Here is a 23,552-nt window from a genome sequence, read left to right on the forward strand (position 1 = left end):
TGTTATCACCAAAGCCTTTATCTCATTCCATTCAACAACAAATGCTTTTTCTTACATTTACAAAAGAAAAGGAAAGAAAAAAGGTATTTTTTTCTTTTGTTCTTTTCCCCTTTTTTATATTTAAGGGACCTTTGCCACTATATTGTTCTTTTAAAAATGAGCAATAGGCAGCCAAACTTTTTGGGGAGACAGAAAATTATATTTGTATTACAGATACAAAACACCAACAGAAAATAGTCATGCAGACACAGTGAGAAACCCAGAGATGAGGAGTTAGAATCATTGCAGTGAAGTGAGGAGGAAGCAGGGAATTAAAATTGTAATCAAAAAGTCGATCTCATCATAGCCGGAGTATCAGATGTTCAGCTTTACTTCTGTTCAAGCTCCCATCCCATTAAGCTCATCTGAAACTAACTGTAATCAAGTAGCCTTAAACCAATGTTTTTGCATGCTCCCTTTTTGACCTTACACTCATGCACCTGAATATGCAGGGCAGATAAATGGAAGCATTCTCCAGACAACATCATAGTATTGCAGGACTGCATCCTCCACTTGTCTTGTTCAGGACTGAAATAAGCTCAATGACTGGTAGTGAGTGATAAAGTACCATTTAAAAGAATTTTAGGTAACACTTTATTTTAAGATGTGCTTGTTACAGTGTAATTATCCATTTAAGTACTGAGTAATATTAATTAACTATACTTACTATAGGGTTACTTGCATGTAATTATGCATTATTCATAGTTATTACTATAGTAACTACATGTAACGTGCAACAAGGACACTAAAATAAAAGTGTTACCAAATTGTATTCCCTTTTCTGTTATAAGGGGGTGTCACATGGCATTTCAGATATAAAAAAAGTGCAAAAGTGTTTTCAATTTCATTTTAAACCATTGCATGATGTATTCAACCTGTGTATTAATTTAACTTCATTACGCACTGAACCTCTGAGCTTTCGTTTCCTTCACCTCTTTAAGGCTTTTTAGACAGCCATGCACTTATTTACTCCTGTATGGCACCATTTTTAGACAGGATGTAACAGAAAAGGAAGAGAACTATCACACAGGCAACACACACTCGTATAGAAATGTATAATCTTTGACATGGTATTAATGTTGAATGTTATTTGAAGAATTTGTGGTTCAATGGATAATGCAGCAAACAGTCATTAGGGCCTCATGTTGAGACAATGTAAAGCTTACTCGATGTAGTCTCTCTCTCACACACACATAAAAACAAACAAACATAACCAAAATTATGCTATACATTGGATTTGACAGCAATTACACCAGATTCTTACATGTTTTTACTCTACAGAAGGTGGCTGCATACAGTACTAGTCAAAGGTTTGTACAAACTGTTTCTCATGATCTTAAAGACCCTTTGATCTTAAAGCTTTATTTTGGTTGAGAAATATACATAGTGCGTAAGTCTTTACAAAACATAATTTTTAAATTAAATGATTGGGCAGAGTTTGGCAACTTAAAAAGCTGAAAAAAATATATAAAATTTAATTTTGATTATTGTTTTTGGGGGTTCAATGTTTTTAATCCCAACAATTATTACAAAACAAGGAAAATAATAATAATTAAGAATGAGATGTATCCAAATTTTTGACAGCTACTGTAGATATCACCTTAATGATCGTTTTATTTTATAGTGACTTCTTCATTATTTGCACATAATGTGCTATTTACTCTGAAGAGTCTATTAATATCGCTTTTTTTTTGTGGTTTTAGTAAGGTTAGTTGTCTCAGCCATTCTGCATAGCAAAAGCAACTGACTGGAGCTCCCTCCCCCCCGGTGGACTACATGCTCACGATGATTGATTGCTAACTAAATTTATAAAAGGTGGCATTGGACCTCACATTGCTGCTTCGCATCCGGCTGATATTTAATAAAGGCTGCATGCTTCAGTACATAGGGACGAAATCTAAAAAGACTCCAGAATCAAATAAATAAAAATGTACAAAAAATAAATAAGATATACCAGGACAGTGATTCAGCCTTTGGCACAGTCACTCTTTAGAACAGAAAAATATCAAATTCAGGAGGTTTTACTGATATACAATGAATCACCCCCCTATCTCTCGCTTGAGTGTGTATGTGAGAGGGAGAGAGAGATAATGAGAGTGATATGTTGGATTGTCTGTGGTTTTAGCTTGCTAATGATGTTCACTATGTTCCTTCTTTCAGTGACGCTGAGGGTCTGGTCTCTCCAATTGAAGTCCATTTGTTTTAGTGCAAACGTACAGAGAGACGACCCTCAATAAAACCCACACAGACTAACAGGTACACACACGATTCGATTAATGCCAGACAGGGAGATTATGTGACATTCCATGCGAACGTCCCAAAGAAAGTGTCTCCCTTTATCTGGATTGAAAAATTCTAAAAGTCATGATTCGAAAGTTTGCCTCCACAGTTTTCTCTTCGTTCTTCGGTTTCAAAAGAAACTTCTGTACTCTCGTCAGTTAAAGGACTAGCCTAGTTCGTTCAAAAATAAATATTCTGTCATAGTCTTACTCCCATGTCATTTTGGGGCTTGGAATGTCTCTTTTACAGTTTAAAACAACATTCGCGTGAGTAAATAATGACAGAATTTTCATTTTTGGGCTTACTATCTCTTTAAATGTGATACTGAAACATGATTGGCTGAGGAGAAAAAAAGATGGCTGTGCATAATTTACGGAATGGTTTGATCTGTATCTAAAGAATTCTTCTGAACAAAAATAAAGCTAAAGAAAGGAGACACAAAAATACGACATCTTCAGGTATCAAAAAAATGTTAATCAGCCATCACTGCACATCTCATCCGCCAGTCATGTCTGATCACCTTAAGACACTTTCCAAAAGAGCCCCCCCTTACTCACATGGGACCATAATAAAGTTACACAGCACACCTCCAGTGTCTTCACAGGCTCCTTTAGCTACTCATGGAGAGAGAGTTCATTTGAGGGAGGATGAGAGAAAGGGAAGAAGGCATTGTCAGAGTGGGTTCAGTTGTGTGTTAGACACTGGAAGCGGTTTTTGAAGTATAAGAGGCCATTTTTGGTGTGTGTCGCATCAGATGAAGCAGGAGGGTAACGGAACTTTGCGTAAGTTTTGTCGCTTTCCGACTGGCCCCACGGTAGCTTGATCTTAGTGGCGTGGTTCACAACGACATCATCACACGACCCAACATGCAGGGAGCCAAGCCCATCAATAAAGAACTCTGTAAAACAAAATATGGAAATGAGAAAATTTGTTTTGTCTCTATGAACTACATTTTTTTTTCATGTCCGTGTGACTAATTTCTTCAGTCTACAATTATGATGACAATTGCTGTTTCTATAATAACGCATAAAGTCATATATGTTTGAAATAACATATTTACACACAGACACACACACACACACTACCATTCAAAAGTTTGGGGTCAGTAAGATTTTTTAAATGTTTTTGAAAGAAGTCTCTTCTGCTCACCAATAATGCATTTATTTGATCAAACGTACAGTAAAAACACTAATATTGTAATATATTACATTTACACTTAAAAATTCAATGTATTTTATTCCTGTGATGGCAAAGCTGGATTTTCAGCATTATTACTCCAGTCTTCAGTGTCACATGATCATTTAGAAATCATTCTAATATGCTGATTTGATGATCAAGAAACATTTCTTGTTATTATCAATGTTGAAAACAGTACTACATAATATTTTTGTAGAAACTGTTATGCATTTTTTTTCAGGATTCCTTGATGAATTGAAAGTTTAACAATATTTATTTGAAATACAAATCTTTTGTAACATTATAAATGTATTTACTGTCACTTTTGAACAATAATTCATTCATTTTCAGATCTCAAAATTTATATTTTCATACTGTACATTATGATTCACATGTATAACATTTAAAAGCATTGATCAGGATTTTTAGTATTTTACTATAGGCTATTTTACTATACATAACATGAAAACAATTATTAGCTCTGCAGTATTTGCCAGAATTTAATATATTTAATAATTGAATAATTTATGAGTTTAATTTTTGCTAAATTTCGCAATCCTAGAATCACCTAATTGTGTGTTTGCACTCCATTGAAAACTCACCCAGGTGAGCAACACGGGCAAGCCGGGGGTCAAAGCCAACCTGCTGCACTTTATCTGTCCTGGCAAGAAAGAAATTGATGACTCCATCAGTGACCACGCAGTGAGGAAACCCCTGGATGATATGATGGAAGCCTCGCCGCATGTGCAGACAGTCTCCGTCTTCTTCTCCAGCCTCAATTGAGATGGTCTGCCTGTAGGTGGCAGTGTAGCCTGTAACTTCACGCACTGCTCCTCCAACCTAAACACACACAGAAGCCAAACACTAAGAACAATGCAGAAAAGACAAATTTAAGTGGAGAACACTCTTTGGTACAGGGTAAAAACAGTTCATCTATTTTTGTATCTTCTTCTTTAAGAAAGAGGATAAGCTTGTCTCCTTTCTCCAGGGCATGTCTCCAGCTGGGTGGTTGTGTGCGCACAGAAGACTCGTTCACTGGAAAGGTCACATAGATGACCCATTACAGCGCAGTAATCTGCCCTAGATTTGCTGCCTAAAGAAAACTAATGCAAACTGTATTTATTGCACTCTTTCCTTAATCGTATTATTTGATACAAACAGACTCTTTACCATTCAAAACTCTTCCTTTATAAGCATCAGAGTACTCAAAATGTAACAAAATGCAAACAAACATGTGTTGTTTTTTTGGACCATTTTGAACTTTACAGACTTCGATAATCTTCTCTGTTTGAATTCTAGCAATCACTGCCAAAGACGGAGAGTAGGGAGGTCTCATAAAGCCTGTTTAGCTCTGCTGTGCTGATGCTAAATGTGCTGATCTCAAAAGGAATCAAATCAGCAGTGAACACTGTCCTGAGATTCAGAGATTTGCCAAAACCTTTGTTCTGATTCTGAAAAATAATGTGAAAAACAGGAGTCAAATGTAATTTGTCAGATGACATACTCAGCTGAATGAACTTAAAGCTACATTTAGACTGTAGCGTGCAGACTGATGCCGGGCTAATGCTTTTAGAAGCAGATGCCGGATGCAGAGGTATGTGGCTGCTCGGTCAATGTCTTTGTGGGTATTGGTTCTTTTGCTGTTGTAGGCTTTAAGGACCTTTGAAATAACTGAAATCATTAGTCGAAGTGATATGGAACTTCAATGCGGTCAAGACCTGCCTGAAACTACTTCAGCTGGGCGTTTACTAGAATTTATTGTACAGCTTAGAACATTCGTCAACCAATCAGAATCAAGCATTCAACAGCCCTGTATTATAATTATTTTTAACCAACTAGTGTTTTTTTTAATATATCTGAAGTCAGTTCCCTTTATATTCACCCAGGTGTCCTAACAAAGTAACCACGGGTCAAGTTCATCATATGTGAGTAGGTTTCACAAACACCTAGAAAGATTATATTTGAAAAATATATTTTTCATCTATATATATATATATATATATATTTTTTTTTTTTTTTTGATGGTTGGTATTTTGTTATATAATGCAATGGCATCATATACTTTGAGTGTCACTTAAGTGTCAGTTATGTTTTGGTGCCACTGTATATAGGGCAAAAATAAATAAATAAAAAGAAGGGGAAAAAAAGATGCATGGTTCCTCATTTTTACCATGGCACAGTGTTTTCTCTAAAAACATTGCTAAAGAAAATAATACCATGATGTATAACTCCAAAAACACTTGGTATTTTTAATTAGCAAAGACAGGTTGTTGTTGTGGATATTGTGAAGAGGGATGGTTTCTTGATTAAAGGTTTAACTGGGGACTCTGCCAGTTCCAAAGGTGTAAGTTCCTCACCACAAGAGGGACCTAAAGAAACACTTTGCTTCTTGTGCAATGGAAAAAAGTCCTCAAGGGGTTTTTAAGCCATTGATGTGCACCTGAGCCACCCAACACATACAATGTCTCTGCAATGGCTCTTCACTAGACTAGATTATAAGTGTATAGTATTGTTTTTGTCTTTATTTGATGAAAAACATTTTATGGTGGAAATTTGCTGTGCAGGAAAACCCTGTATATCATGCTACATACAGTATATATTTGAACGTTTTCTCACCAGGTCAAGTGTGGTTTTCTCCAGCACATCCACCAGCTTCTCTAGCTTTGTGTTGGCAGTGAAGATGAAGTCATCATCCACCCACAGCACATACTTGGTTGTGACCTGTGACACGGCCAGATTACGACCAGCAAACCAGCCCTGAGACATAGACACATATCAGAGCCCATCATACGGCATGCAAACACAGACAGGAATGGGTCATAAACTCGGTGGTCGAACCCAGCAATCAAAAGTTGAACTTTGATTAGCATTAAAAATATATGAGACAAGATATAAATATAGTGTTTGTGTATGTCAGTGAGAAAAAGTGAAGAAAAGAATAGCAAGTTATACAGTTTATACAGTTAAACAAAATTGCTTTTTAAAAGTTTAATATTAAATATCTACCGCCAATAAACACAGTAGTAGCACTGAGTAGTTTCTTAGGCTCAGTATAGCCATGAACCACACAGAGAGAAAGCCTGTAATAAACCCTGGAAGTCAGGAATAAACTGAATTAAGTGATATATAAACTGATATTAAAAGGATGTGACCTACCTTTCCAAAGGGCATGATGTAATGTTCAATATATGGGCCTGACACAGTTTTCGGGTGTTCGCTGTCGTCTGCTATCACAATTGTAACAGTTGGATAGTACCGTCGTATGCTGTCAATTAAATCCTGGAGCTTGTCATAGCGCAGGAAGGTTTTGGTTGCTATGGTCACAAGAGCACTGATGTTGTACTCTTTGAACAGGGAAAGGCAAATGTGAGAGATTTAATTACTATACCAATTACACTAAAATCACAGAATGAAACAAGTGAATCAAGTTGATGATGAAACAAGTAATGACGCCTCTAATAATGGTTTTCTATTTTAATATATTTTAAAATGTAATTGATTCCTTTGACAGCCATTACTTCAGTCTTCAGTGTCACATTATCCTTCAGAAATCATTCTAATATGATGATTTGCTGCTCAAGAAACAGTTCTTATTATTATCAATGTAGAAAGCAGTTGTGCTGCTTAATAATTTTTCTATCTTTGATGAATAGAAAGTTCAGAAGAGCAGCATATATTTGAAATAGATTTGTAACAATGTAAACATCTTGTCACCTTTGAATAATTTAATGCGTTCTTGCTGAATAAAAATTATTGATTTACTGACAGTTTTTAAATGGTAGTGTAATTAATTAACCAAGTTTGAACTGATTAATCATAATTTGAAGTTTAATCCAATGTCATTTAAAGTCTCTAAGAAGGACAAATACTGCATTATAGAATGAATCTTCAGATTAATACATCATGGAGAAGTGCAACTAACATGTACAACTGTAAATGGTCAAGTAAAATATATAAGCACACTTAAAGTGGGTCTGATTGTGCATCTCAAAGCATATCTGCACAGGTTGTGAGTTACCAGATTGACTATGGCTTGAATTGCTCATGAATATTACAGTAATGCGTTTACTTTGATCAGGAAATTCAGGAAGGTTACCTAGCAACATCAGCATGACCTAATTAATATTCATGATATAATCCATCACCATGTTGTGATGTCACAAAAAGTCTATGTTAGTTATTTTAGTATTATTTATATACTATTGTATTTATTTTAGATTTATTTTTATATTTGTTATGTGGATGTATGTGCATTTATATCAGTTATCAGTATATTTATATTTTCTTTCAATCCAACAAACTATTTTTAATAGTTTTAGATATAATTAACAATGTATTCACCTTTATCTGCATCAGAGCCTGTGTTGTAGAGTTTAGGTGTTACTCCATGACGAATCTTGATGGTGAAAAGAGCCTGATGTCCTTCTGTGTCTAACTGCACTGAATCATAAGCACACACAAAAACAACATATGAAATAAAGATTACCCAGTCCTGAGTTTACATGCACATTTGGGATGTTTTTGTTTTTTTACAGGAAATACTAAGAAGATGCATACCTGTGTCAGCTGTGCTGGGGTGGAACAGTGTGTTAGTATATGTGATAAACTGGAGCTGTCGATTCAGACTGGACAAAAGGCCGCTGCTCAGGGTCATGTGCATCTCGCCATCACCCCTGACCTTTACACCATCCACCTCAGCTGCCACATTAAATGTGCCCAGAGATGCTGAAAAATTCAGCTACAGAGAAGGACAAAAACAGTGTTCAGGGAGCATCCACAACACATGGGCACAGAAAACAGACATAAATTATTTATATCACTTACAGTATAGAAATCTCTGGGCAGCTCTTTTAAGGCCAAACCTGAAACACATTACAGGGATGCATTGTTACTGTCCAGCCTCTATAACAAAATGAAAATCCACTAAACTACCTTCTATTAAAGACACGTTTTATTCAGTAATCTAATAATATGCTCTTTTCAGATTGTGAAATCGTGAGCGTCATGTTATTATTCTGCACAAACATATATGTATCAGACTTCACTTCAGTCTGGAAAAGATCAAGCTATTTTCTAATTCAGATTGCATAATTTCATTTTTGGGTGAATTATCCCTTTATTCAGTGTTATGTCAGCGTTAATATTCATTATATTAGAATAAAGATTTATTAATATAATGCTCTGCAATAGTCTCATCACATTTCTTCAGTCATATGGCAATATTAATCTAACAAGGCACAAAAAGAGTAATACCTGGTATAAGGATAGTTTTAAGTGGCCGAACCTCCACACCCTGTGTTGGGTACTGCAGGGGGTTGTTAGCTTCAGATACAATCAGCAGATCAGCAGGGGTCTGCGACCTATACACACCAGAGTTATCAATCACTAAAATTAAAACAAAACATTTTATTACTTGAAATTAAATAAACATTAACAGAAAAATAGAATAAAATATCAAAAAACATATTTTATTTTAGCCAGTTGCCGTACTAAAATAACTAAAAATAAATCAACTAAAACTAATACTTAAAAAAATGACATACTTAAAAAAAACATGACTTTGGCAGTTTGATACACGCTCCGAACCACTGATTCTAAACAGAATTTTCGTAAAGGTTTCGAAACTTCATGAAGCAATGTTTTGAAATCACCCATCACTAATGTCTGGTGTTGTCCATTGTGTTTGTATCATGTACATTGTCTTTAGTTCTGTTTTTGTCTGGATTTACTATTGGTATTTTGTTAATAAACTTTTATGCTGCTCTTTGATCCTATTCACCATCTTTACTGAAGCACCACACGTTGCAGTATTTTAAAAAAAAACAACTATTAAAACTACTAAAAATGTAAAAATTTGTAAAATGACAAAATTACTAAAACTTTAAATTCAAATAAAGCCAGAAAAAATTAAAAAATTTAATCTAATTCAAAATATTAACAAAAACTATAACAGTATATCAATTATGTTAAAAGGATACACACATGTATGTATATAGAAACTTTATTTATCAAAACTTGAATAACTCTTGCCTTAAAACTGTCCCAAGTTCAGACATTCTATTTGATAATATATGGATTTATAAACCAAAATTGGCACTGTCATTAAATGATTAAATGCACCTCATTTGGAAGCTCTGATACTCTTTGGCTCGCCGTTTCTTCATCTCATGGAGCTGGGAGGCCTGGAAGGCAGTGTGCAGGGGATGGGCAGACACTCTGGGGAACAATAGCTGAGCAAAGGGCAGGTTGATCCCTCGGCTCTCTCCTTCACAAACACACCCGTTGCGAGCCAAAAGCCTTGCGGAAGCGGAGAAAAGTTTTCACATGATCATTCTGTGACTGTTCTGAGTTTTTGACTTGAAGAAAAATGTTTGCATCCTCCTTGGATGTAACAGAAGACAATGCAGGCCTCTGTGTACAACTGTGTATATAAACAAATAAAGGATTTACAGACTAATGTTTAAAGATAGAGATTTGCAGATTTCAGAACAACTTTAATTTGTAGCGTATAAAAGTTTGTGGTCAGCTGTCTTTTATTCAGCAACGACACACTATTAATGATAGTAAAAACATTTCTAATGTTAGAAAAGATTTCTGTTTCAAATAAATGCTGTTCTTTTGAACTTTCTATTCATCAAAACATCCTAAAAAAAATTATCATGGTTTTCACAAAAATATTAAGATATTTTAATATTATTAGGATTACTGAAGGATCATGTGACACTGAAAACAGATTAATACAGTTATGGCCATTCAGCTTTGCCATCACAGGAAAAAAAGAATCATAATATTAATGCCTATCATTTTAAAATATATTAAAATAGAACACTGTCATTTTAAATTGTAATAATATTCCACAATATTACTGTTTTACTGTATTTTTGATCAAATAAATGCAGCCTTGGTGAGCATAAGAAAAAAAAAACATAGAACATATCTTACCAAACTCAAACATTTGAATGGTAGTGTATATCAGAAAGTACACTACACTGATGTTTGTGAGGATTAACTGACCTGGCCACACTCTCCCTCACACGGTAAGGGATGGTACTAGCACTGGGATCCGGTTCAGGAAGTCTCTCCTCCAGTAGCCGCTCAGCTCCAGGACCTGGTCTGTATCGGACATCCACAGTGCTGTAGACCCGTGTGGGCCAGGAATGTAGCACAGCCAAAACCAGGACCACTGATGCTACCAGAGCTAACAGCACAGTCTTTCGTAGGGAACGCATGCTACAAGCTACAACACAAACACAAACACAGTGTTGAAACTTCATTCAGTTTAATTAGATTAAATGATACAGAAATGATATGGGTTCTTCATGTGAAACTTCATACTCCCTGAGCATCTAAATCTCTTAATTCAAATAATAAAGCATTAACTTCACTTCAATTTTCCAATTAGCTTCCATTTGATTTCCCTTCACTTCATAACAATGGGGAGAAAGCACTTCAGTAATTCTTAGTAACACATCATTATATACTCACTCTATCCAATCAGAGCGAGTAGTACTGCAAGTTGCCATTACTGCTTCTAAAGGTCCATGGTACTGATTGACTCAATCTTAATGTGATTGACAGTAGTTGATGTGGCTGATGGAGGGCTCTCTCCATCTGCTGAGGAAGAAAAAACCCTTAGTCGTGTCAGTTGTAGTGCATTCATATACAAATGTATTTATTACTGTACATAAAATCAGTCAAATCTACTCATTCACTATATTCAAAGTCTTCTAAAGGCAATACGCTTTGTATGAGACAGGGCCAAATGTCAGGCTTTATCACTGGGAAATTAAAGTATTTGACACAATAGTGTGGACATTTTTAAAGATAATTTTACACAAGATTCAGCTAATATCAAACAAACATACTAAAACACTGTAACAAACATGTTCTTGGGGAAACTGTTACCCTGCTACAGATATAAGACAACTAAAATAGTCTAACCTACAGTGCTGGGTGGATTATTTTCAAATTGCAGTCTGTTACAGATTACAAATTACATGACGAAAACTGTTGTTAGTAACGTAATCTATTACATTACACATTTTAGGTAATGTACCTGATTACTTTTAGATTACTTTCGAACTTGTTTATTATTGTCACCATTATGTTCAGTGGTATTCAGTTCAAGGACTTTTAGTTTGTTGTCATTTCTGTCTCATTTCTGTCATTTATATGTTCCTTGTTCCTATTTGCCACCTCTCATCTGTCACCATGGACTAACACAATCATCACAGCTGTTCGTCGTTTAGTTAATCATCTCTGTGAATTAATGTTCCTGCCTGTGTTCTGTTCATTGTCCGGTTACGTCAAGTTCGCCTATCTGTTGGTTTATTGTTATTAAAACTTTGTGTTGGTATATATTCGTCTTCTGTTTGCCAGCATCCAGGGATTATTGTGTAGTGACAACCATTGTGTTTTCCATTCTTTATTATCAATAAAAACATTACATTATGCCAGGGTTTTCATAAAAGAACTGTGGGAAAAGCAAATAATTTATACAAATATAAATGACAAAAAAAAAATTTGACAAAAATTTCAAGTTAAAACAAGTAAATAATTTGAAAATAAAAATGAAACACTAGAACACTAAAAATAGAAATATTTAATTGATTTACCTCGATGTCAATGTAACCATCACAAATCTCAGGGAACTCAAAGACTTTCCGAATGTATACAAGCGGAAGGATTATTTAGGGTGAAACATTAGAAGAATTAGTGAGAATAAATGAATTATAAATAGTAGGGATGCTCCGATCGATTAACCGCAGATCGGTATCGGCCGATAATCACATTCTTTGACTCGATCGGTAGTCACTAAATTTGGCCGATCTCACAAACCGATCCCAATTTGATGACGTAAAACACGTGATGACGTCAAACTTTAGCGCCACAGTAACCTCTAATAAATAGTTTATTCCATTGTGTGAATAATATGTAATCATAATCTATAAAAAAGTTATGAGATTTTAAAATGTATTATAATTGGATTACAAAAACATCATTAATTTTTTTTTTTTTTAATGATACAGTTAATTTGACAGTTAAATGATATTATTACAGTATCAGTAGTAGATAGTGGATCAAAGCTTGCAGGCCTAGTAAGACAATGTGACAAAGTCTCTCTGGGGTTCTCGTATCTCTGTTTTCTGAAGCTTAATTCTAATCAGTAGCTCCTATTATAAAATTTGCAGTGATAATCTAATCCAACAGTTCCTGTAACACATAATGACAATGCCCAGTCTCCAAGAGAGTAGAGCTTACTATCAATCAGATGATTTTTGTAGTGTTAGATGGACATGTTTTACTGATAATAAGACAAGAAGAATGTAAACTCTGAGACATTCTACCAAAACGAGAGATTATTTCGTTTTCTTTTACCATTACAACAAAAACATATCTCTGTGACCGAAAACACCTTTTCAATAATGTATTTCAATAATCCCCCTTGTGATACTGCATGAATTAAGCGACTGATGACAAGCTTCGACACAGATACATTTGCGGCATGAAGCTGAAATGCTGACAAAAATGCGTGAAAAAATTATGAAGAATAATATTTAAAGGAATAGTTCACCCATTCCTTGAATGAGTAATCAATTACTCACCTTCATGTTATTCCAAACCTGTATGAGTTTTTTTTGTTGTTGTTGAATGCAAAAAAAGATATTTTAAAGAATCTTGGTAATCAAAGAGTTGATGGTAGCCATGTACTAGGTACTATGAAAGTCAATGGCTACCGTCAATTGTCTGGTGAAGTGTGGATTCTGGAATCCACTGCTGCTACAATGTATATATCTAATGAGTGATTATAATCAAGGTATTAATCAATATTTTTCCTTCTAAATATCACAAGAGTTGAATGACTTCTCTAGGCTTATGATATTTTACTTTGTTATAGGAGTTTATCAAAAATGTTCTTTTCATGTATTTTTTCAAAGTCTAAAATATCTGAGAAGTGACTGAGGAATGCAGTAACAGTGCTTGCTCATTTAGCCTGGCTTCCAAAAATGAATTATGGACTTCATTAACATGTGTCAATACATACATCTGCTTTGCTGGGGTACCCTGACAGCAATGGTCACAGGGGTCATTGGAACCTATAGTTGAGTGACCATTTCTTAAAGTCTTTATTGTGTTAGATTAAAGTGCCCTCTCCTAGGGAGAAAGAACGTAATATCTTCATGTTTCACGAGTTCACACGTACATTAAATCAGATGTAGTATTTTAAGCATGTTTGGCATGCTGTCCGGGGGAGGGCTCCGAGCTCGGAATTTGGCCAGAACCCAGAGAACTCCCCCTTTTTACTGGGATAGAAACCAGCCGAGAGTGAGGTGATGGGGTGGTGGAGGGATGCTGTGAAACTTGTCATGAGACAGAGGTGAGGAAAGGCTTCATTTATACCGGCTTCCTCTTGTGCTGATTGGTTGATTACCAGAACGTGCTCCTCCCGAACTTTGTTACATAAAACTTCATTTTGAGAAGACTCTCCTGTTTATAGTTAGAGCCTGGCCAAATCCAACCTTGGAAAAGCTGTGTGTGTTAGTCTTCTTGGTTACAGGTTAAGGAACAACTGCATTATTGGAGATTGACTGAGTTGTTGTTCTGGACAGGCTGGCGCCCAGCAACCCAAATCTGCGACCTGGAAGGTCAAGACGTGCCTAACTTCAGGGTCCGAGTGTCAGCTGCTTAATTGATGGAGATATGCTTCAGTCTATCAATTTATGTGTGGAAAATTAATATGTTTATCTATTTTCTTAGCCAATAAGAATCATTCAACCTGAAGCAAGGACATAGCTTAGACCTTGGTGTATAGTATAATCCAGGGATGGGCAACTTCGGTCCTGGAGGGCCACTGTCCTACAGAGTTTAGCTTCAACCCTAATCAAACACACCTGAACAAGCTAATCAAGGTCCTCAGGATTACTAGAAAATTACTGGCAGGTGATTTTTTCAGGGTTGGAGCTAAACTCTGTAGGACAGTGGCCCTCCAGGACCGAAGTTGCCCATCCCTGGTATAATCTATGGTATGATCTTTGTGAGTCTTGAAGCTGACTTCTGCCTGATGAAACTGCAAACTATCTTCAGTAAAACTTTTCTTTCATTTATTATAATTCTGACTCTTGTCTTAAATTGACTGCACTTCTGACTCAGGGTCTTAATTAATCATATCTGGTCCTTGGGTCTTTGACTGTAAATCCCCTTACACTGGTTACCAACATTCTTCAAAATATCTTCTTTTGTGTTCAACAGAAGAAAGAAACTTTAGGTTTAGAACAACATGAGGGTGAGTAAGTGATGACAAAATGTAAAATTTTTGGGGTGAACTATCCCTTTAATAGTCACTGTGGTCAGCATTGACTTATTTAAAATGCCCACATCCTTTCTTCTTGGGCTTGGGAATCAGATAAACATTAAATAAACATAATTTGTTCAGTATGGTGACCGAGAGAGCTCAAAACGCTGCAACAGCAGAAAACACATGCAAATAGAAAAAACACCAGCAAATTAAGAAAACATTTTCATCAGTTTGACAACACATGTTCTGAAAATACTCACAACTCAACCGAATACAGAAAAGCGCTGCAATACTATCAGGATGTTAAAATAAACAAAACAAAAAACACCAAGGTCATCAACAACACCACTGATGAGTAGACATTGAACAATAAGCATGTCCCAGCCAGGTTCGTCACTATAGTTGGGGTCCCCTAGAAACATTTCCGTTGTGGTCTGTGCTATTGCAGTGCGTTTCTGTATTTGGCTGCGTAGTACGGAGCCCGGGAAGTCACCTGTAGGGAAAAAACAAAACAATCCGTGGCGACGGTTTGGCAATCCGTCCGCTCAGTTTATAAACCGTAGGCTACTCACGAATTCTCAAACTGTTCCCTCGGTTTAACAAATCGTGCCCACGGATTAATAAACCGTACCCACGAGTTTCTAATCCGCGCTCTCAGATTTGTAAACAGTTTTTGCAATCTGTACCCACAAATTCATAAACCGTGCCCACGCTTTCGCAATCCGTTCCCACGGGTTTGTAAACTGTACTCACGGATTTGTGACTCGCCCTCATTTTAGAAGAACACGTTGTTAACGAATCCTATTGTATATTGTTTTATTGAATATTAATGGAATACATCAAATTGACAGTCTGAATGCTTACAGTGATTCTCAATTGTAGCGGGTATGGGTGGAATATACGATTTAATATGAATGACGTGCATCAAAATATTTTGTTCATTTGTGATAATCTTAGCACTTTATTATTATTTTCTAACCTGTATTATGACTGATATTTGACGAATTGCTTTGTTCATTTTTTTGTAAGTTTTGGACAAATGCGTCTTTTAAATATATAGCCTAAAATGTAATAATAATAATAAGTTATAAATGAACTATAAACGAGTTAACTTAGTAATACAGTAATATGTTTGTCATCAAATAATTTATCAATGTTTTATTATTATAGGCTATAACCCAGCAAACACAGAACGTTGGCACAACGTAGCCAACCTTCTAACAACGTTTTAACAACATGGCCAAAAGGTTGCTATAACTACGTTGTGTGGTGAAGTTGTTACAGCGTTGTCACAATGTTGACATTAAACCATCGTTCAGGGCCATTGCTTAAGGTTGTGCCTAGGGTGTCTTGACAACCACTGGACTACATAATGTACTCGTCACTGCCCTGAAGCGGGAAAATCAGACTTTTAAATTCCAACCACCTGTTGTTGGGCTCATTGTGTTCTCATTCATCATCGAGCAAGGATACGTGAGTATTGCGTTTAGCCTACTTCAGCTATCAAACACAACCTACAGCTTTAATTTCTAATGTGATTAATGAAGCATCGCTCGCACTGTTTAGTTTTTCGTTTGATTTTTCCGCTATTTAGTCTCATTCGTTTCTTTGCTCCTTTGCTGGATTTGTGGATGTTTCCCCGGTGACACCTGCTCGGCTACTGTCTGTCATACATACCCGGTTTTGTTCATTAAATGTTCTGATCTGCCTTTGATTTTCATGTTTTATTTATTATACTTAAAATAAATGTGTATTCGTTTATTTCTTTCTTTTTTTCTTTTTTCACAAATGTATGACTTTTGGAAGTGCAATTTGATTATATGCAATTTTAATAAACTTGAATTAACGAAACCTTCTGTCATTTTTACTCTTTAAAGTGTAGGCTACACTTGCAGGTGTTGATAGCCCCATTAAATAATATAGATAAACAATAAACGATAAAAAGTATATAAATATAGCTGCGAGCAGCGATTACGGGCCCAAGCCGGTGGCACCGCAACCCCGGTGCCTTTAGTTACCTAAAGGCACCGGGGTGGCGGTACCGCCGGCTTGGGCCCTCCATCGCTGCTCGCAGCTATATTTATATATATATATATATATATATATATATATATATATATATATATATATACATACATACATACACACACATACATATATATGTATATATATATATATATATATATATATATATATATATTATTGTTCAAAAGTTTGGGGTCAGTAAGATTTTTAATGTTTTTAGGAGAAGTCTCTTCTGCTCACCAAGGCTGCATTTATTGATTAAAAATACAAACAAAAACAGTAATATTGTGAAATATTATTCCAATTTAAAACAGCTGTTTTCAATTTTTAAATATTTTACATAGTAATTCATTTCTGTGATCAAAGTTGAGTTTTCAGCATCATTACTCCAGTCTTCAGTGTCACATGATCCTTCAGAAATCATACTAATATGATGATTGATGCTCAATAAATATTCATTATTATTTTCAATGTTGAAAACAGTTGTGTACAGATTTTTTTTTTCAAAATGCTTTGATGAATGTTAAGTTCAAAAGAACAGCATATATTTCAAATATATATATTTTTAACATTATAAATGTCTTTACTGTAACTGTTGATCAGTTTAACTCATCCTTCATAAATAAAAGTACTGATTTATTTTATTTATTTCCCCCAAAAATAAAATTGTAATTATTACTAACCCAAAACTTTTGAGCGGTAGTGTTTAACGTTACAAAAGCTTTAGATTTCAGATAAATGCTGTTCTTTTGAACTTTCTATTCATCAAAGACTGTACACAACTGTTTTCGACATTTAAAATAATAATGAATGTTTCTTGAGTATCAATCATCATATTAGAATAATTTCTGAAGGATCATGTGACAGTGACGACTGGAGTAATGATGCTGAAAACTCAGCTTTGATCACAGGAATAAATAACAGTTTAAAATATATTAAAATAGAAAGCAGCCGTTTTAAATATTTTACAATATTACTGTTTTTGTTTGTATTTTTAATCAAATAAATGCAGCCTTGGTGAGCAGAAGAAACTTCTCTGTTATGTGCGCGCCACAGACTGCACGCACGTCCGCTTAGAGTTCCGCCTTTTGCCTTCCGTCAATATTACGTTATTAGAAAAATATTTTTTTAGAGAATCGATTTTTTGACATTTGTGAATCGATTCAGAATCGTCCACGTCCGCATCGCGATGCATCTAAGAATACATTTTTTCTCCCACCCCTAGATTTCATACAACAGGTTAATAAACAGTTACAATTAAGTCACTTACATTTTAGATTCAATGTTGACTGTTTTTGTTCTGTTTCAGCAGCGAAAATAGTTAAACAAAGATCACGGCAGAACCATCACGTGTTTTCTCATAACTGAACGATTCAGCATTTTTAACGAATCGGTTGACTCAAAGATTGAATGATCAATCCATAAACATCTGTCTTAATCATGATCGACTCATTCGAACGAATCGTTTGAACGAATGAATCAATGACTCGCTTATTAAGATGGATGCCTGGCGACACCTAATGGCGGTTTAGTGTTGTTTAAAAGCATCATTCTTTCCCACATGTGTGTGATTTGTGTGTGCAACATTATCATTATTTTTCTTTCACTATTATATTAGCGATTTAAAAGCACCCACTCGTGTCACACGTCGATTAACCGGTGGGAAAATATCCTCAGACACATACCTAATAAATGTATATTTAAATACAATATTGGCCTACCTGGTAAAAAGTTTTATATACTATTTTGATGTCCTTTTGGACACAAGAGGGCAGTATAGCCCTATGTTTGCTTTTTTGTTGAACCAAATAGCACTAAATAGCCTGTTTTAACTTTTTCATTCTTCTTGAATTGCAAAAACAGAATAAAATGGGTTTAGTTGTGATATTTGTATTCTTTTATATATAAATAAATGGTATATAATTACATTTTCAGAAGATTTTTAGTGTTTCCTTTTTGGACATTACTTTAATCCCTCGCCATAACAAAACCATTTGAGATATTTATTATCCATTCACAATTTAGCATATTTAATGTAGTTTCATCATGTTGAAAAAGTTTGGTACGAATAAAATAAATAGTTTAAGAGGAGTGGCTAAAAATTCAGAGGCTGATTTTGCAAAAAAATTCACATTCAGACCAAAATATCTGACTTCCTGATGGCCAGAGCTATTGAATGTAAATTAGAAAGTTGTCCGGCTTGATGAGAACAATATACAAACTGTTTTTTCTTTACTGTAGTTAAAACTAACCCCCCCACTTTTGTCAAAAGCATGTTGAAAGTGACACACTTCCTGCTGCCAGTTGGTGGCGCTATAACTTTGACTCACAATAGCTACATCCATCTGACCGGCCTCTTACCACGAACACACTGCTGAAGTTTCATCAAGATCAGTTAATGTATGCAGAAGTTATTCCACTTCCGTGTTTCTCTTTTCTCGCCATAAATTCGATTCCTCGCCACAGCCAAACCGTTCGAGATATCAAAAATCCGTCCGCAATTTAGCATCCTCAATGTCTTGACTACATGCACACCGAGTTTGAAGGGGACACGGTGAATTTTCTAGGAGGAGTATTTCACATTCCACAGCAAGCGTTTTCCAAACAACCCATAATAGCCGACTTCCTGTTGGGCTGGCGTAAAACTTGACCGGGGTAAAGTTGTTCGGCCCGATGAGATCTATATGTGTACCGAGTTTCATATTAATTCATGCGAGCGTGTTTGATATATGGATCAAGTTTTAGAACCCCGTTCAAGGGGGCGCTGTTGAGCCCCCCAGCCACGCCCGGGTACCAGCTTCAGCCCGGCCCTGATGGCCGTGGGTTCTGACCTGTGTGCAAAGTTTCAAGAGTTTTTGAGCACGTTAAGGACCCCAAAAGCCCCTGAAACCTTGATTAACAATATAAAAGCAATAGTCAAATCCCCCCCTCCCCTCACACACACACAGACACAGAGAGAGGGAGAGAAAATTCTTCAGAAAATCCACATTCAAACCAAAATATCTCTCTTCCTGTTGGTCGGAGATGGTTCATGTAAATTAGAAAGTTGTCCGTCTTGATGAGAACAATACACATACCAAGTTTTGTGATTCTAGGAAAAACTAAGCCCCCATTTTTGACTAAAGGTGGCGCTACTGAGCCATTCCACCACGCCCGTTTCTGAAACTTTGCACATGTCTACGGGCTAATAAATGTGATGTGTCTGTTGAGTTTCATGCAATTTCAAGTATGTTAAGAGTCTCAAAAGCATCAAAAAATAATATTAAAGTTTGATGCGTTGCCACGGCAACAGTATCTAAGATATCAATAATCCTTTCACAGGTCTACATCTGCCGTGTGTCTACATTGTACGCATAAAGTTTGAAGCAAATCGGGTAAAAATAAGACACTGATTTCAAAGCATTTTGAAAGTGATGTACTTCCTGCTGCCTGTTGGTGGCGCTATAACTTTGACTCACAATAGTCACATCCATGTGATCGGCCTCTTACAACGAACACACTGCTGAAGTTTCATCAAGATCAGTTAATGTATGCAGAAGTTATAACACACTTCCTGTTTCATTTTTTCGCCATAAATTTGTTTCCTCGCCACGGCCAAACCGTTCGAGATATCAAAAATCCGTCCGCAATTTAGCATCCTCAATGTCTTGACTTCATGCACACCGAGTTTGGAGGCGAATCGATGAATTCCCTAGGAGGAGTACATTAAATTCCACAGCATGCGTTTCCAAACAACGCTAAATAGCCAACTTCCTGTTTGGCTGGCGTAAAACTTAGAGCACGAAAGTTGTTCGGCCCAATGAGATCTATATGTGTACCGAGTTTCATATTATTACATGCAAGCGTGTTTGATTTATGGACACGTGTTTGGATCCCGTTCCAGGGGGCGCTGTCGAGCCCCCCTGCCACGCCCGGGTACCAGCTTCAGTCCGGCCCTGATGGCCGCGGGTTCTGACGTGTGTGCAAAATTTCAAGAGTTTTCGAGCATGTTAAGGGCCCCAAAAGTGCCCGAAAGGTTGACAAAATAATAATAATAATAATAATAATAATAATAATAATCCTACCGAAAACAATAGGGCCTTCGCCCTTTCAGGGCTTGGGCCCTAATTATCTAACAAAATACACCATATAAAAATATTGTCAGAACGTCGTCTCTCAGTTGCTGAATGTCGCGCAACAACGTTGCTACAGCCCTGTCACGTCTTACAATTCTACGTTGTTACAATGTTGCGAGCACGTATACAGCGACGTTGCCATAGCAGAAATGCAACGTGCCAGAGATGTTGCCACAACGTAAATGTGTTTGCTGGGAACCTAACCTTTTACAGTTTTGGATAAAATAGGCCTACATTTTTTGCATAATTTTTGCTTAAAAATAAAGCATTCATAAATTATTTTATGATAAACATATTACTGTCTAGTGAACTCATTTATAGTTATTAACTCAAATAATAATAATAATTATTATTATTATTATTATAATTCATATTATTACATTTTAGGCTACATATTTTGTCCAAAACTTACAAAAAAATGAACAAAGCAATTCGTCAAATATCAGTCATAATACAGGTTAGAAAATAATAATAAAGTGCTAAGATTATATCACAAATAAACAAAAGATTTTGATGCACGTCATTAATATTAAATCATATATTCCACCCATACCCACTACAATTGACAATCACTTTAAGCATGCAGACGTATGTCAATTTGATGCATTCCACTTAATATTCAATAAAACACTATACAATAAGATTCGTTAACAACGTGTTCTTCTAAAATTGAGGGCGAATCACAAATCCGTGAGTACAGTTTACAAACCCGTGGGAACGGATTACGAAAGCGTGGGCACGGTTTATGAATTTGTGGGTAACGTTACAGATTACAAAAACTGAAGGCACGGTTTACAAATCTGAGAGCACGGATTAGAAACTCGTGGGTACGGTTTATTAATCCGTGGGCACGATTTGTTAAACCGAGGGAACAGTTTGAGAATTCGTGAGTACCTACGGTTTATAAACTGAGCGGACGGATTGCAAACCGTCGCCACGGATTGTTTTTTTTTTTCTCCCACAGGTGACTTCCCGGGCTCCGTAGTACGGTAAGTATTTGCAGTGCGTTTCTATATTCGGTTACAAGTAAGAATTTGCAGCGTGTTTCTGTATTGGGTTGTGTTGTGAGTATTTGCAGCACATGTGCTGTCAAACTGATGAAATGTTTTTTTTCTATTTGCATGTATTTTCCTCAGTTGTCTTTGCAGTGTGTTTCTGTAATGGGTTGTGTTGTGAGTATTTGCAGCAAGTGCTGTCAAACTGATGATGTTTTCTTACAGAGAGAGAGAGAGAGAGAGAGAGAGAGAGAGAGAGAGAGAGAGAAGAGAAGAAAAGAAGACATTGCGCAAATAACGCAGTAAACAATCATTCACTTCATCACTCCATCCACAGCCGTGAAGATAAAAAGCATATGCGCATTCCCAAAGAGTGTACGCCCAATGGAGGCGACTTCCTACAACTGATATTGTGGTAGTCTATACAGCAGCAGGCCAGTTTGCGGTGATTCCCATCCTACTGTAAACTATATCTCACGTAGGCCGCACAGCTGACAGCATGCACCGTTGGCTAAATCAGTTCAAAGCCTTGGCAAATAGTCAATAGCCATTAAGGGGCACGATAACTAGCCTACTCATCATTTCCACTGCCCATTCTGCCGTCTGTACAGAAATACAGAGAGGTACCGAAAGCCCCTTGGCCTGTTGTCGCCATATGTCACATCATCCACATCCACAAGATTCTATCAGGCAATGCAGAGCATAGATGCAGAGCCATAATTCTATTGAAAAAAACGTTACCATGGAATCCGAATCAAATCTTTTCTATTCAAACACCAGAAAGTGAGTGCGATCAATTAGGCTACTTTAGCGGTCCTTATTTAATTGTATTTATTTACTTAATAGTGTAGCAGAAACAAACAAATGTGTCGTAAACGACTGAGAAAATGATATCAGAGCTAATCACAACAGGGCGGATGAGCGAGCAAACGCGTTCAAATAAATCTTACCTGTGTTGCAACCAAGAGGGATCTCCTACCCTTAAAATACCCCCGGCGCTCTTGTCATGTGAACGAAAACAGCTGATAAATGAAGAAAATCCGATGGCATGGCATCCACCTCCAAGGGAGAATGGAGGAGAGCGGAGAGTCGGGCTACCCCCTCTGTGAATAGCGATGGAGGGCTGCAGCCTCTTCAAATGAGGAGGGGAGAGTGATGTAGCTGAACACAACATGCGATCACGCCTGCCGCTCACCACAAGAAGCGGATTTAGCTCTAATGATTATTGAGATTGGTTTTATTCCTGGTCAGAGTTGTCACTGACAGTAAACTAAAAATGCTCCATTGGCCAAAATAGTTAATTGCAAACAATAAAGCAACTATACTTTTAAACACACTCTTACAAATGCAGGTTCTTTAGGCATCTATGGTTCCATGATGCTTTAACATGCATGGAACCTTTCCGTTCCACAAAAAGGTTCTTTTATATGGCATCGTTGCAAAAAAAACAAACAAACAAACAAAAAAATAACATTTGGAACCTTTATTTTTAAGAGTGCAATGTGGTACAATCAGTTAGGCTTATGCAAAATAGGGTTCTTAGTGCACTGGTCACAAATTTGACACTGACGTGTTTACATGGATTATGATTGTAATTTATATGATCATAGATAATGCATACTTAAT

The 23,552-nt window shown here is 36.3% G+C and overlaps 1 protein-coding gene across 2 annotated transcripts; it reads right to left on the minus strand.

Moving 5' to 3' along the window:
- Positions 1-2: 2 nt before the first annotated feature.
- On the minus strand, positions 3-23,065 carry b4galnt1b (beta-1,4-N-acetyl-galactosaminyl transferase 1b). Of its 2 annotated transcripts, none has more exons than XM_084129241.1 (12): positions 22,877-23,065; positions 10,981-11,109; positions 10,510-10,732; positions 9,616-9,792; positions 8,749-8,855; positions 8,320-8,357; positions 8,053-8,233; positions 7,837-7,935; positions 6,652-6,839; positions 6,112-6,252; positions 4,098-4,335; positions 3-3,217 (listed from the first exon to the last, which is right to left on the minus strand). In XM_084129241.1, the coding sequence occupies exons 3-12, from the start codon at positions 10,722-10,724 to the stop codon at positions 3,003-3,005; spliced, it is 1,599 nt and encodes a 532-aa protein (XP_083985367.1). In that variant the 5' UTR covers positions 10,725-10,732; positions 10,981-11,109; positions 22,877-23,065; the 3' UTR covers positions 3-3,002. The 2 variants fall into 2 exon arrangements, with proteins under 2 accessions (XP_083985367.1, XP_083985368.1); XM_084129242.1 differs by having other exon boundaries at positions 1,873-3,217; positions 10,981-11,106; positions 22,877-23,037.
- Positions 23,066-23,552: the final 487 nt, after the last annotated feature.

This window comes from Abramis brama (assembly GCF_963993115.1).
Source record: "Abramis brama genome assembly, chromosome: 11".
Taxonomy (NCBI): Eukaryota; Metazoa; Chordata; class Actinopteri; order Cypriniformes; family Leuciscidae; genus Abramis; species Abramis brama.

What these genes read in the sequence shown, in the direction of transcription:
- b4galnt1b (XM_084129241.1), bottom strand. Translation starts at nt 10,724, where the DNA reads ATGCGTTCCCTACGAAAGACTGTGCTGTTAGCTCTGGTAGCATCAGTG. An exon ending in TAAAACTATCCTTATACCAG is followed by an intron (nt 8,358 to 8,748) that starts GTATTACTCTTT and finishes AATGTGTTTCAG; the next exon opens with GTTTGGCCTTAAAAGAGCTG. An exon ending in CCCCAGCACAGCTGACACAG is followed by an intron (nt 7,936 to 8,052) that starts GTATGCATCTTC and finishes CTTATGATTCAG; the next exon opens with TGCAGTTAGACACAGAAGGA.